Below are 16323 nucleotides of genomic sequence, written 5' to 3'. Positions count from 1 at the left end.
CCATGGAACTTTTCTTCTAGTAAAGCATGTTATAAATGAAGTCAATAAGACTTGAGTCGATCTCAATGTTCTACCTGATTTCTGGTTTGTCTGTGTGTCTGTTATTATACCTTTGTTTTAGACTGAGTAGACTTTTTTAACTATGACATGTAGCTGTGCTGCCTAAGAATGCCATATCAATTAGACAAATTTTGATGAAGATATTTCATTTTTGCTTTCCTTTTCATCATTTAAATCTTGTCTGTAGATCTCGGTTGTTGACTATAGTTAAACAAATGGTTTATCAAACGATTAGTGGGCTTAGTGGTATCATGATGTAGTTATGCTTATATAAGTAACATTTTCATTTAACAATTCTTCTTGTTAAATTTCACTGCATTTTAACACCAGAACGTGTATGGTATAAACTTTACCTTGGATGGGGCTGTATGTTCTTCCGTGCCATACTCATTTTCTGTAACAACAGCTCTAATATATAAGGGGCCGCAGGGCCATGAATGCAAACCCTTGATCCTAGGGAATCTTAATTGCTTCTGTCTGAGCCCAATAGTTTTAAACACCTCACAGTAGACACCAATTGGTCTATAATGACTTATTTGCCATGCCGATGTTCAGAGGTTTGTCTTTATAGATACCCTTTAAACTGTTATAATAATCCATCAGATTTAAAGGATATGATATAAAGGAGGATTTTGTTTAGTTATACCTGTTAAAAAAAGTATTTAAACTGTTATAATAATCCATCAAATTTGAAAGATATAACATAAAAGAGGATTTTTTTAGTAATACCAGTAAAAAACAAGCATTTAAGATTTAAAGTGTCAGCCATCCATCATAGGGCATGAATACAGTTTTTGTATTCCGGAGCATCAATCATATCAGAGCCCCTTCAGGGGGCAGTGTTTGTATGTCTGAGCCCCTTCCGGGGGCAGTGTTTGTAGATGACAATAACATTGGGGACTCTGCCATACATGTACGGAATTCTATAAAATCAAAGTCCCCTATCATAACAGAATCGGTGTCAGTCGAGTCGTTCTGCTGCAGGGGTCCAGACTTATAACAGAACAAAGTTCAGTGTTAATGATGCTGCATGGAACTTTGGTCATCTTCATCAATATTGACTTGGGGGCAAAATATTGTTGCCAAGCACAATTGATTATCATAGACATCTTAATACAATTATGCATTTTTCTAAATTTTATGCAAAACTGAAATGGAAATCAGTTAAAGCAATGTAACATAATTGCCTTTTTAGTGTACATGTTGTCATAATTTTGATGGTTGTTTCCGTTTGTCGACCAAGTGTATCAAAGGCAGACAATCACAAATGTGTGATGGCTGAAATGAGGCTAGACCGTATTTTTCCTGATAATGACGCCTGTCCCTAACACACGTCTACCTATTTCATTCGTGAGAGGGATAATCAACAAGTAACATTATAGTTAAAGAAAAATGTCTTATAGATAAATCTCGCTGGCAATATTCAGTCTTTTAATTAACCAAAGCTTCTGTAGGAAATCAATTACTGTAAGGAATCTTTGTTTTTTACAAACCTAATTTTACATGGAGACTTGTCCGTGTAAGAGGGTTTATCAGTAATTTGTGTTTACTAAGTACACTGCAGCAAACATAGATTACATAACGAAATATGAATTAAAGTGTTCAATACTTACATAAATAAAGCTGCCATCTTCATTTTTGCAGAATCAGTCATCATTTTTAAAATTGTAAGCATATCAGTAATTCATAAATAAACCCTCCGTTAACTTTGACTCTAAACTCTATATATAGGATCAATTAATGGTACTCTGAAATTAGAATTACAGAGTCATGCCTGATGCTAATAGACTTACATTCTTCAGTACAATCAAAAGATAAAAAAAGAAAATAATTAATATATTGAATAATGATAATTGTTCAAAATGTTGATTCAACTTCTTTTTGTGAACCTGATTTGGTGTATTTTATTTTAAATATCAATAATTCATTAAATTGTTATCTTGTTTCATCAGTTTTAATATGTCAAAAGTGACAATATATCGTCCCTTATTGCTATATAAAATTGACTATTTTACAAATCTCTCTTAGAAATATATCATCCCTTATTGCTAAAAATTGACCATTACCTGATAAGGTAAAACTCTATAAAATTGACCATTACCTGATAAGGTAAATCTCTATAGAATTGACCATTAATTACCTGATAAGGTAAAACTATATAAAATTGACCATTACCTGATAATGTAAAACTATATGAAATTGACCATTACCTGATAATGTAAAACTATATAAAAATTTTTTTTTTTTTTTTTAATAATTTTTTTATTTTCAAAGACATTTCATTTTGGATTACAAGGCAATAAACATCACATTCACACACTTCACATTCACACACTTCACATTCACACACATATATACTGAAGAAAACCAAACTGTCAATTAATGGGTTTTTTTCATTGTATTATGTATTATGGAATAAATTTAGTATATATGAAATTGTCAAAAGTCAATTGATCTATAATATTGAGTATAGTTAATTGATTAAATGACATAATAGTCACTATATTGCTAAAGAACTTTTAAGTACATATAAGTTGTCCAAAATATTAATGCCATATATAAAGTTATATGTATATCCAAATTACTATATAATATCAACAACTATATAAAATTGACCATTACCTGACAGATCTCTCACAGAAACAAATACATGTATTGTATAACCGTCTTTTACCCTGAAACGGTAATGGATATCTGCTTTAAAAACATCAGTTCTAGCTGCTGGAAATGAATTAAGTGTTGATAAATTGATGAATTAAGCTTCCCTGGGGAGAGTTTTCCATAGAGATTGTTTAGTGTGTGCATATATTGCTACATTGTGGAAATTCCATACAGCTTCTAATGTCCAAATACCCTCATAACATCGCCAATACATGCTTAGAAGCTGAAACAGATCTATAGGTTATTGATCGACAGAAATTTACACATCATTATAGGGCTTAAGCCCTAAACATCTTGTCTCCGACCCATTTCTGTTTAAAAAATCTGGCTGAGATAAAAGTGTGCAGATCTGTTACAATATAGCATTGATACTGATACTAAACTATTGAAATCAGGCTTCAGAAGACTGATGTTGCGGAGGTGGACATATAACTAGCTGTTCACAGAAGACATATAGTACATTGTGACAGGGTGGATGGAATGTATATATACTAATGAAGCTGGAGCAGGATGATATTCCATGTTGGATTTTATGTTTGGTGGAAATCTAGTACATCTTTACTTGGAGGGCGTTTCTATCTGGATTATCTTTTACAATGTGTTAATATTCTTTTATTAATTGTTACGTACTGCTGCTCAACATATCGAAAGTTCAATGGCATCAACTTTCTGGTACAAATTCATTTTTAAGTGTTGTATTATAAAGACTTAACCATGATTCAGGAAAATAGTAATTTGTATAGGTTATCAGTACAAAATATAGAGAACAATTTAGTTATTCAAATTGAAGTCTGTATTATATAATTAAACCATAATTTGCTAAGTAAAAGGAAATATGCAAGATATCTTTTCTGCTTAGTTCATAAATAACCTTTTTATTGTACACATACATTGATGACATATTTAAACGATCAATATACACATGAATTGATGACATGTTTAAAAGATACATATAAATTGATGACATATTAAAAAGATTAACTTGAATTGATGACATAAAAGTTACACATGAATTGATGACATATTTAAAGAATACACATGAATTGATGACATATTTAAAGAATACACATGAATTGATGACATATTAAATGATACACACGAATTGAAGACATATCGAAAGATACACATGAATTCATGACATTATTTAAAAGATACACATGAATTGATGACATATCTAAAAGCTACACATGAATTAATGACATGTTTAAAAGATACACATGAATTGATGACATATTAAATGATACACACGAATTGATGACATATCGAAAGATACACATGAAATGATGACATTATTTAAAAGATACACATGAATTGATGACATATTAAATGATACACACGAATTGATGACATATCAAAAGATACACATGAATTGATGACATTATTTAAAAGATACACATGAATTGATGACATATCTAAAAGCTACACATGAATTAATGACATGTTTAAAAGATACACATGAATTGATGACATGTTTAAAAGATACACATGACTTGATGACATGTTTAAAAGATACACATGAATTGATGACATATATTTTCAAACATAAGAATTCATATATTGATAGCATAAAATTGCAATTAACAAAATTAGTTTTCAAAATTTGAGACAAATAAAAGGATGTTAATTGATGTAGAAAAAAGTCTTGGTGAAGTGTGCAGGGTTGTAGTAAGTGTTAATAAACATTGCAGGGGTTACTCATTTATGGTTAAAAGAAAAATATATAATTATCAAATTATCTAAGTTGGAGACCTAATCAAAATACCAAAAGTCATACAAAATTTAATTCTTATTGCTTCTTGATGACTATAATGATATAATAGTTTTACAAACTAGGTCAATACTCTTTAGGTTTCTGAGCTTTAAAACTTTATTGATATGAAATATTATAAACAGTAGACTATTATATAAAGACTTCTTAACATAAAGTAACTGAGTATTTAGGAAAATATTTAGATTACAATACATCCAGTGTTAATTAAGAGGGCTGTGTTAACTTTGGAGCCCAGTTTAAACAAGAATTTCACATCTAGAACCAAGTGTAGCATTTCTTCATCAATTGGCTCACGGCACAATATATTATCACAAACAAACTTGTCCCAGGTTTGTTTGTGATTTACAACCACAATTCAGGTATCTGACTTATGTTAATGTTTGATTTAGTCCAATTTAACACTATATATCCATATTAGATTCTTTCACAAAAAAGATAAAACACAAATTACAGTTGCTCATTATGTCATTTTTTTTTTCAAATACTATATGTAGCCAAAATATACATATAACTATTGGCTATATATTATGGGAATATATCAACGAACTAACAGGGGTATCTCCTCAGGAGTATGGCTGTCTACAGACACACAGCTAGCTCCTGGAGTATTATGGTTGTGTCGTGGATCGATCGGCTATAAATCTTGACAAATGGTTGTTCTGATTGCTCAGTGATTATACCATATTACCGGGGTCACTGGCTGTGACCTGACAAATCTAATACACCAACAATGTTAAAGAAACCTCCAAGTTATGATTTATGTATATTCTTTGGACATAGTTTGAGACGTCTGTTTTATCTCACGGTAACCTCAGACGGCTGTTTTGTTTTCTGGTGTTAACGAGATCTACCAGCAGGAGATTTACCTGTGTCGGCTTTTAAGTGTCCGTGTTAGCAAGTGGAGATGGGATCTCCGACACGCTGGAGATAACGTTATCACACTGTTTAGCTTTAATGCTTTTTGGAATTCAGGATTTATCTTCGGGTAACGTCGTTGACTGTCATCAACGGAAGGCGTATGCGCCGAAGAGGATTACGTTACATTGTGATCAATTAATAACGTGAAATTTTCTAATTGGGATTTAGATTTCAACAGGATTATTGTTGAGTGCAGAAAAGGCACCTGGAAATTATATAATTTAATTGTAACATATATATGTTATTTGGGTAGGTACATGTATTATATAACATAGAATAGGGTGTCAAAAAGGCTACAGAATATTACATAATTTGATTATTATATAAAACATAGAACAGAAAGTCAAAATCAGAATATTTTAGAAAGCATTTTTTATTTGTTAAATTAATTAGTACCCTAATCATAATTGATTAATTCAGTAACCACACGGCTAATGACCCTATATACAGTTAAAAGTTGTTTGAAGAGAATGTCAACAGACACGCCGTTTAGTTTCTGATCTGGTTGAAGAAAACAGATGAAACTGCCAAAAATGGATAGAATGATTTGATAGAATTAAGGAATTAAATAAGAAATACAAAATTTGTTTATGGATGTTTTTTCATTGCTTCTGTTTTGCTAAATAATTTAGACCTGTAAACTATTTCAAATTTAACTATTAAGTTTTGATTTTTACACCCCCCCTCCCCATTACCCCCAACAAATTACTGTGTCACTGAATAAAATGGATTTTTCCACATTTTTTAAACATAAATTTAATCAATATATTTGTGTATATATAGTTACTTGGTATCCATTTTTTCCAAACCTATAAATATTTTTCGTATACATTTGTATATGTGTTTATCATTAAATGCCAAGATACCAATTCATAATGTCCCTTAATAAATATATAGGCCAATTACTGTATTAAACGCAAGAACTATTTTCACTATCATGAAATAAAATCAATCTAAAAATGATATGTTTCATTTGGCACTGCTATATGAATTAATTTCTGTTAGGCGTATGGTATGAATCTAATTTTGTATGTTTATACGAACTATAGCTAACATACCCCCCTACCTGATCTAGAGCCACCTGCACAGTCTGTAGAATGTTTGGACTTAATTAACTTTTATCAGCCTCAGTGGTTCATGTTGGACAAAGTTTTAAAATTGACATTTCTTGTTCATTGTTAAAGTCATTCAGTATTTGTTTGAGAAGATAAAGTCATTGAGGTCAATTTCTTAACCCCCACCTGTGAAATATTAGATCAATCTTTACCAATACCTATGTATATCTACGTTTACCTGTCAAATGGACAGGTATTGAGTCTACTTCAATAATGTTGACCCTCTGATTTAGTCCGAATTTTCTTAAGTATTTTTGTACATTGAACAATTTCTTAATGGCTGCCAAGATCTATATGTATAATGATATAAATAAACTGGGATATTATGTGACCAGGTTTGAGGCCCGAGAAACTATACACGCCTTATTTACCTGGCAACTTTAAACCCTCTTTTGATTTCAATTGTTGGCAAAAATCAACAAATCTAAAAACAAACCAAATAGATATACAAACAGACTATTGTAGGTAAATTGAAACTGTTTGTCACTCACAAAAGAGACCTAGCGTAGATTGTAAACCTTCATGCTACGTTAACTTACACGGAGTCGTGTTATAAACGAGTCGTTATTTAGCTGTCACCTGATAATGTCACCAGAGTAAAGATATGTTAATTTCATGTTATACAATATATATTTTGTGGAAGAAATTGATGAAAATTGTGATTGAATAAAATTGGTCTCATTATAACTTGAAACTTAAATCATACAATCCAAGTGTTATATACGTCATATAACATTTAAATACAAAGCGGTTCTGTTTTTGACAGTATGAAGGAAATAAGTTCAGTTTAAAATCTGAAAAAGATATGTTAATGTACGGTCACATAATGTCCATGGTCACATGATTATCGCTGGACATTTTTGTCTGGGATTTCATGGGAAAAATATAAAGAATCAGAACATACATTTGAGGTACCTGAGGGATAATCATTGAATAATGCAGTGACTACTCGTTAGGGGTTTTGTATGAAGTCTAGGGGATAAACTCCATATCTTAATGATCTGACATGTTAGGTCATCTGAATACATGTATCACTACTTAGGAGGAAATTGATTTTGTACAATGAAATATTCAAGGATTTACCTTTAATTACAACATGTTTTTCATAACAAGCTGGTCCTAATGTTTATTTCCTAGAATTTTAATACCAGGTTAATTTGGACCTGTTTAATTTTTACTTTTTTTTTTAAGCAATAAAAACTTGATTTTTTCCCTAAAATATTATTTTCCAACTAGCAGAAAAAATTCTGGCAAAATTTTTATTGACAGTCATTGATCAGTATTAGAGTTATGAAGCAATGCAAATTTAAATATAGGCATTAGATTGAGTTAGATCATTCAGATTGATAAGTCACTTGAACTTTGGTACCTTACATGTACTGACGACCTCAGAACAAAGTGTTGATCAGGCTAATTGAGTTGTTGTAGCTTAGGTAGATATCTCAAGTTACAAGTTTGGGGCTTGTTTACCGAGATTTCAACAGCTAATGTACAATTTGTTAAACAAATAGGATGTGATAAATAAAGAATTTTCAAAATAAATATTTACTGAAAAGACTCAAGGCTCCATACTTAGACCCGGGCTCTGGTTAAATTCTGAAATTTCCTTCAAATACCCTTCTATTTATTTCCTAGTTATCTCCCTTTGACAAGTTTTTAAAAGAATTGTCAGAGGTGAGAAAATATGCTGTTAATGAGTTGATTTTTCAGTAAGAAGAGTACTTGGTGTGAGTCCGAAGTGTCATATAAGGATGTGGATTATATATACATGACTAACTTTTGAATCCTGTGTTGAGTTGGAAGGTGTAAATGTTTACTGGATCAATTTACTGTAGACACTGCTACTCGATGATTTTTTTATTGAAATATGGATGTGACATGACTTCAGCAAAGATTAAAGATCTATCATTTAACAGATGCTTTACAAGGATTTGAAGTTAGTCTCAGCGAAGAATTATTATGAAATGTGATCACAGGGATAAGCTAGTATTTATATATAGATATGTAGGTATATGAAAATGGTTGCCATCAACACTCGTATTTCGGATGACCAGTTTCCGGTTCTGCCAAAACCGACCTATCAACCAGGGTCATTTGATCCATTAGAGGATCACAGAGCATCACGTCCCAAGGGGTCAAACATTCTACATAGACAATTAAAACGCCTACAAAGGCAACATTCTATTGTCCTCTCAAAGGTTGAAAAAGAGGAGAAACATGAGCGACTAAGTCGTCGTCATGAGGAAGAAGAAAACCGTCCAAAAGATTCCTATAGAAAGTTTGATGGTCGGAAAGGACATCGAAAGGTCGTTTCAAAACGAGAGAAAAGCTTTCTTTCAAGTTGTACAAAACTGCCGGATATTAATAATGACAAGGAAGAAATATTTCGCCGCCACAGTGTGGCGTCTCTAACCAGCGAGGAACGGGAAGACCGTAGTCTAGCTCACCGAAGTGTGCAATCTAAATATAGTGATGAAACAGACGACCGTATTGGATTACACCATTTCCGTAATGTGCATTCTAAATATAGCGATGGAAGTGATAACAAGATTGGAAACCAATCTTTCCGTAATGTCCGATCAAAATATAGTGATGAACTTGATGACCGCATCAGAAGTCATCGAATCCATAATGTGCATCCTAAATATAACGACAAGCGGGATGACCACATTGGAAAACATCCGCTCCGAAATGTGTATTCTAAATATAGTGATGAACGGGATGACCGCATAGGAAATTATCGTTTGCGAACTGTGTACTCTAAATATAGCGATGACACAGATGACCGTAAACTTCATCATCATCGAACGTTTTCTAAATATGAATCTAATCATCAGTCAACTGCACATTCCAGTTATCAAACTGATAGTGCTGATTATGAAAATAAACTGCCTGACATTTACCCTGGACAAAACAACTCACTCGGTAACTGTACTCATCAACTCGACAATAGTAAAAGGTCTCAGTTAGGGGACGCCAGAGAAACTTTACACCAGAGAAATAACGGTCTTCTCTTACAAAGATCAGAAATAAACAATGAAAGCAGGGACTACTTCAAACTTGTTCAACAACGTTTTGGTCGACAACAAAGACGTCGTCCCAGAAACGTTCTTCTCCAACGTGCCAAAGAAAAACGACGTCAGTGTCGTAATGTGTTTTTGAAATACAGTGCAGACCTTGAAGACCGTCAGAAATTGAGGCGTCTTGGCTCCGGTCTTCTGCCTCCAGTTGTAGTCGACAGCCATATACTGACACACATGCTGGTAAGGTCATGATAGGTCATATATGTGTAGTAAAAGATATACACTGTATGGTTGGTTGATTATGGGGCAAGGGAAAGTTGGTTATGTCAATCAGCCAACTTTTGTTTGATCAATAATACTATATATGCTGTCATCATTATGTCTGATGGAGAATATCTTGATTAAATTTGATGGGCCTCCTGTAAAATGTTCAGTGAGGTAGCCACCAGCTACTACAAGGAGACAGGTCTGCCTCATAATATTACAGACTGCTCACAGAGCAATAATCCCAGCAAACATGCACGTACCATATATTTATTTCATAATATAGTTGATGTGTGAAAATGGATCACTTTTACAGCAATTTATTTAAAAAAATTTACGAGATAGTTACGATATGACTTAAATATCACAAGACTTAAAACCGATTTGAAACAGGCCTTGATTCCCGCTATACTGTTGGACTTGGTGTAGTTACTCTCATATTTGTACTCTTGGTGTACATAACTGTTTATGAATGTTTTAATTTTCTGTTTTGAATGAGGTGTCATTATCATTCTGAGGTAAATATATATACAACATTAACCTAAGATATAGAGAAAAATAGGAGCATTTATATATATAACCTTAAATTGTGGTTTGATCAATGTCATAACAGACAGACACGCATGATAGTCAGTATAATATAGACAGATGTTTGGTACATAACAGACAGACACACATGATCATCAGTATGATATAGACAGATGTTTGGTACATAACAGACAGACACGCATGATCATCAGTATAATAGACAGATGTTTGGTACATAATAGACAGACACGCATGATGATCAGTATAATATAGACAGATGTTTGGTACATAACAGACAGACACACATGATTATCAGTATAATAGACAGATGTTTGGTACATAATAGACAGACACGCATGATGATCAGTATGATATAGACAGATGTTTGGTACATAACAGACAGACACACATGATCATCAGTATGATATAGACAGATGTTTGGTACATAACAGACAGACACTCATGATCATCAGTATAATATAGACAGATGTTTGGTACATAACAGACAGACACACATGATCATCAGTATGATATAGACAGATGTTTGGTACATAACAGACAGACACTCATGATCATCAGTATAATATAGACAGATGTTTGGTACATAACAGACAGACACACATGATCATCAGTATGATATAGACAGATGTTTGGTACATAACAGACAGACACACATGATCATCAGTATAATATAGACAGATGTTTGGTACATAACAGAGATTTAGCTGTGTGTTGTTGTTAGTAACTGTTGATATCTCGGTCACGAAATGAAGAGCTTGGCTATGTTTATCAAAAAACTCCTATTTTCCTGGACAACTAGATCTAATAGATTTGTTCTTGTTCATTGAGAATCATTGAGGTGTCTTGTACAAGCATTTAATTTCATTTTGAGACCATGATGGGATATTTAAAAATATAAAGATATTCAGAAATAAATTAGATTGACAACAGGTGTCACTACCGTCACTACGATCAGTAAATATATTGAAGTCCAATTATTAAACTATTTTTCAAAGTTTTCATACCAAAGTTTTATGAAATGTAAACAAAAGTTTGATGATTGTGATTTTCTATAGACTATATATTTGTAAACATTGGTGATATATGATCCCCATTGTCTTTAAAGATATTTAGATATAGAGAGAGATCTTGATCATGTTTGTTGAAATGAAAATCACATGGTATTAAATAATAGTGACTGCAGCATTTCGATGCTCGATCACATCTAATTATAAATATATATATATTCAGTAAAACGCTACAAATTTTAAGTGTAATTTAAAAGTGGGCCTGGATTTTTTTTGTAGGAATTGATTGTGTTTAGAGTGGATGGTTTGTGTTAAATATTAAAGTGGGGTCATATTTATAAAGTTAACGGTTATGTGTTAATTGTCTCCCCTGTATTTTTTGTTGCCCCTGCCGTAGTTAATCCACTCTGTCGTGTGTTCTCTTTGTAACCCAGAAGAGTTCGGTCTTTTTTCTTATGTTCCATTGATTTGATATTGTAGTGTTATATACATGTATACACAATATATATACAGCGTGTTTTATATAGGGATACAATGTTCATGTGGTTTTATCACAAACTTTCCATTACTTGAAGTATTACATGTATATGGTATAATATACACCAGTATATACACAGTATATATATATGTTATAATACCCACCAGTATATAAACAGCATGGTTGATATAGGGATACAACATTTGTGTGATTTCTCCACAACTTTCCATTGTTTGTTGGTGTGGTAAGGTTGCTGTACATTTATTTTTCTGTCTCGAAAAAAACAAGAAAATGTGAACTTAAATCTTAAGACTTGGGCTGTGTGTACCAAAAAAATTATTTGCTTTCTCAAGCAAACGTTTTTATAAAGCGGCAACTTTGATTTAAAGAAAACAAGTTTTCCTTTCATTCTCTCTTCACAAAAATTAAGTCAACATCACAGGTATTTTAAGGAAAATTAATCAACAAAAGTTTGTTTGAGTTTGATGTGCCAGACTGTTCCTGAAGGAAGTCAGCTTTTTCACCTGTACATATTGTGTATCAAAGGAACATTTATCTTTGTAAAGGTAGAGAGAGCTTTCAGGCCATCTATATTCATCTCCACAAAGACATGTAGACCACTTTGAAAACAAATTTTGCTTTTAAGTGGTCAATTTCTGGACAATGCTGGTAATGAATAAATGTTCATTAATTGAATGTGTAAATGTCTTATATGGTAGAACCTCCAGGGTCTGTTTGATTTAAAGAATAGTTAACTTTACAGAAATTTAATTCTAAATGGAGTTAAAATATTGTCATGCTTTATAGGATGTTGATAGTTGTAGATAAGTGAAGTTTGAGTTAAAAATGTAAGTAATTTACAACATATATTTGAAATGTTATATTTGCTGCCAAAATATTTTCAGTGTGATTTTGAAGATTTCCAAAATTTTGTGATGAAGCTAACATGTTTAAGTCATGTCAGATTTGAAGGCACGTTGCCCGAATTTGACGTCAACCTGCGTTTAAAATTGTTCAGGTGTTCCAATATAGAACAGTATAAGAAACTTTTTCAAAAAGTTTGGTGCTACATTCTGATTGTATCACTATATCACCGTGGATGATACGTGTTGCTATGGAAATATAGTGAACGCCTCCTGTGGATTATAAGGATATTTCATTTGATAAGGAATATGATTGTTTATATGTAATACAAATGTACTCCAAAATTGGGGATTGAGTTAATTGAAGGAGTACAGTGGTACGTGTTATGAAGGATACAGTCTACAAATAGGATATCTTTGAGGATGATAATCCTTAACACATCTCTCATAACTGGATAAAGTGCTGGATAAAATGTGAAATTTTGATTTTCGCACATCTTTGTGTTGCAATTGTGTAACCATGACAACATACAAAATGGCTGCCTTCTTGAGGCATAGTTGAAGTTTTTATGCTTCATTTAATGAGTGAAATTATTTACTCATTAAAAAAAAATGTTTAATTGGTAAAGATGTTCATCATCTGAAATATTAGTAATTTATTTAGTTTTGAAAAACTGACCAGTTAGATATGGCTGGAGTTGTTCGTTCATTAGACGATAACAGTGTTTTACTGCCAATCAAAATGTTTTAATCAATCTACTATTAAAAGTTGGATGTTTATATAATACTGACAACTTCATAGTTAGATTAATTAGCTGAGATACTGAATACATTGGGGTACATTAGTTGACCGTTTGTACCTGTCAGAGATGTAGCTAGTGTAAAGGTGTAAATCGGAGGTACTTTACAACCTTACGATGTATTACCGTGATTTGAGGATCGGGTTATTCCCTCCGGGAGACCTAACTTATGCCAAGGCTCGTGTTTACAGACGTCATGTGATCATCCTCAAGATACTGAGGTCACAGGCCAAACTAAGAGTAAGTTGGCTCTCCGTGCCAATTGCAATAATTTGTAAAATTCAGTTCTGCTATAGTAATTTATGAATATTAAGTACATGTAGATTAACCTTTCTGTTTTCAGAGTAAATATTGAATGATTCCATTGTAATTTCTGTGAGTAAATAAAATATCCAACTATTTTCAGAATTCTAGGTTAATAAATGTGGCCCTATATTTGTAGCCTTGGAAATAATTTAAATCAAGTTCGATTTAATTAGAGATTTCCATTCTGATAAATTGTAATATCATGAACTCAGCTGGAGAGAGCACATCTTTACAGCTAGATTACATCTTGAGAGGTTACATCAGGGAAAAATCTTGAGATATCGTCAAGTTCCTACCTTGAGAGATCAAATCTTGAGAGATCACATCCTGACAGTAATTACATTTTGAGATCATTTCTTGAGAGATGATCACAATATAGGAATTTTTATTAAAATAAAAATTGTTTTCCCTATAATGATCACCAACATCTAAGTGTATTATCACACACAGGACAGCTTCAGCTCTCTGTTCTGTGGTTGTCCGATGTCACAAGCGTTTATTTTGGTGTCCTGACATTGTTTTAGTCGTTACTGGATGGACAGAAGAAGAAAGTCTTACTAGACACAGACTTCATCGATGACAAGTCCTCTGAGCATTCTGGGTCGTTCAAGGGCAAGGCCAGAAGGTCAAAGGGCAGCAAGGGCAAAAGTAAGTTCTAGGAGGCATAAAAAAAAGAGATGAAGCTTTGCTGTATTTTCAGTACAGTCTATTAAACCTATTTTTTTTCAAGGAATAATTTACAAGATTGTTTTAAAACATAGCCTTTTGAGTCTGATTCATTGCATCTGTTTTCTTCATATAGATGGTGTTAGAACAGTCAAGAGGACTGTTTTTGTTTCTGTTTTTGCATATTTACCTTTGACTCTGTTTTCGTATATGACCTTCTATTGACCCCTATATTTGAATATCACCTAGGACTTTATTGCATGTGTTACCTTTGACCCCTTGTACATTTTAAAGTAACCTTTGACCCCTGTATTTGTATGTAACCTTTAACCTCTTTGTTTGAAGAGTCTCTGTCTTCCTCCCGGGATGACAAGGAGTATGTCGGAAATGTACCGGTTGTGGCAATGCGTTCAGGTGCTTCGTCTCCAACCACTCTCCCACTCATCCCTGGAACCCTGCCCCTCCCACCAATCGGGGAAGCAAGCCGTGAACAGACTAGCATCCCACCAGTGGTGCTGCCACCTATAGGCACGGAAGCAGGTAAGACAACTCTTGTACTGAATTGTACAAATTATATAAAGTACAGTTATATTAATGTAGACATTAATTCTCTATCTCTTTTTTTCTTTTATTTCTGTATTTCATTTTATTTCCTGCTTTGGTCAGTTTGTTTAAAAGGTATCTTCATATTTCTTTCATTTAAAATATAAACAATAAATCAGATAAGAAAAAAATTTCAATGAGGAAGTTTTAAATCTAAATTGCACTGGCATCATTGGGTCATGCTGGTACTATGATTACTAAAATTTCTCCGCTAGTACAATTTCACAATTGCTGCTTAAATTGAAATTGAACAAAAAAACTAATATTATTTTGATTGTATGATGAAAAAGTTAACAATGATTTCATTATATTTTTTGTTACATTTTAAATGATGATTTGAAGATACCATAACAGACATGTTTCGTTGTCCTAAATCTGTCCATGCTGATTGGTGAATTGGGATCAGGCTTCGGTGACGGGAACACTAAAACGGCTTATAAACTAATTAACCTGGTTATGGATAACCCCATCCTTGTTATGAATATTTTAACCTGGTTATGGAAAACCCCTAATAACCTGCTGGCCTTAAACATTTTAATCTGGTATAACTGTTTATTGTCTTAACATATATATTGATTGCTAAAACCTACCCCACCCTCAGCCTACCCCACCCTCAGCCTACCCCACCCTCAGCACCGCCCTCTCTACCTTACCCTGACTGGCAATTAATCCAAATATATGTAAGACCAGAATTTATAGAGTTGAACAGGTGATACTGAAATTCAGTAGGTCTATAGATTATTACAAGGAAGTTAAACTTTCTAATACCCATTAAGATTTACACATGTAAAAAAAATTGTACAGGTGAAAAGAAAGATTTATAATGGTAAAAAAAGATTTAAACAAGTTAAGAAAAATTCAGATAAAAATATGCAAGGTACAATTATACAAGTAAAGAAAAATTATACAGGTAAAAAGAAAGATTTTTACAGGATAAAAAAGATAAATGCAGATAAAAAGAATCATACAGGTAATAAAGATATAGATAAAAAAACTATACAGGTAAAAAAAGGATACAAGTAAACGTAATTACTACTTCTGAAAAAAGAGGTATACAGATAAAAAAGACTGATATGTCTTAAAAAAAAGTTTTACAGGTAAAAAATGATTATACAGGTGGAAAAAATCATACAAGTAAGAAAAAAAATTGATAAAGGTCAGAAAAAAAAAGAAATATTAATACATTTAATAAAAATGATACTGGTATATAAATGATACTGGTAAATAAAGATTTATAAC

At 32.5% G+C, this 16323-nt stretch overlaps 1 protein-coding gene across 22 annotated transcripts in view; it reads left to right on the top strand.

The window, feature by feature from the left end:
• LOC117318028 (trichohyalin-like) overlaps positions 1–16323 on the top strand; it is a 109379-nt gene that overhangs the window by 21329 nt on the left and 71727 nt on the right. For 6 of the 22 annotated variants that reach the window (XM_033873015.1, XM_033873014.1, XM_033873018.1 and 3 more), the window contains exons 1-3: positions 8218–9788; positions 14340–14463; positions 14827–15021. In XM_033873015.1, the coding sequence (XP_033728906.1) occupies positions 8538–9788; positions 14340–14463; positions 14827–15021 (1570 nt within the window). In that variant the 5' untranslated portion in view covers positions 8218–8537. Of the gene's footprint in view, positions 1–8216; positions 9789–13470; positions 13750–14339; positions 14464–14826; positions 15022–16323 lie in introns of those variants that run through there. The other 16 variants (XM_033873006.1, XM_033873016.1, XM_033873023.1 and 13 more) reach the window with 7 other exon arrangements.

The sequence above is a fragment of the Pecten maximus genome, chromosome 19 (genome assembly GCF_902652985.1).
Source record: "Pecten maximus chromosome 19, xPecMax1.1, whole genome shotgun sequence".
NCBI lineage: Eukaryota > Metazoa > Mollusca > Bivalvia > Pectinida > Pectinidae > Pecten > Pecten maximus.
The sequence above is the reverse complement of the archived record's forward strand: the minus strand, read 5'-3'. Positions and strand labels throughout refer to the sequence as shown.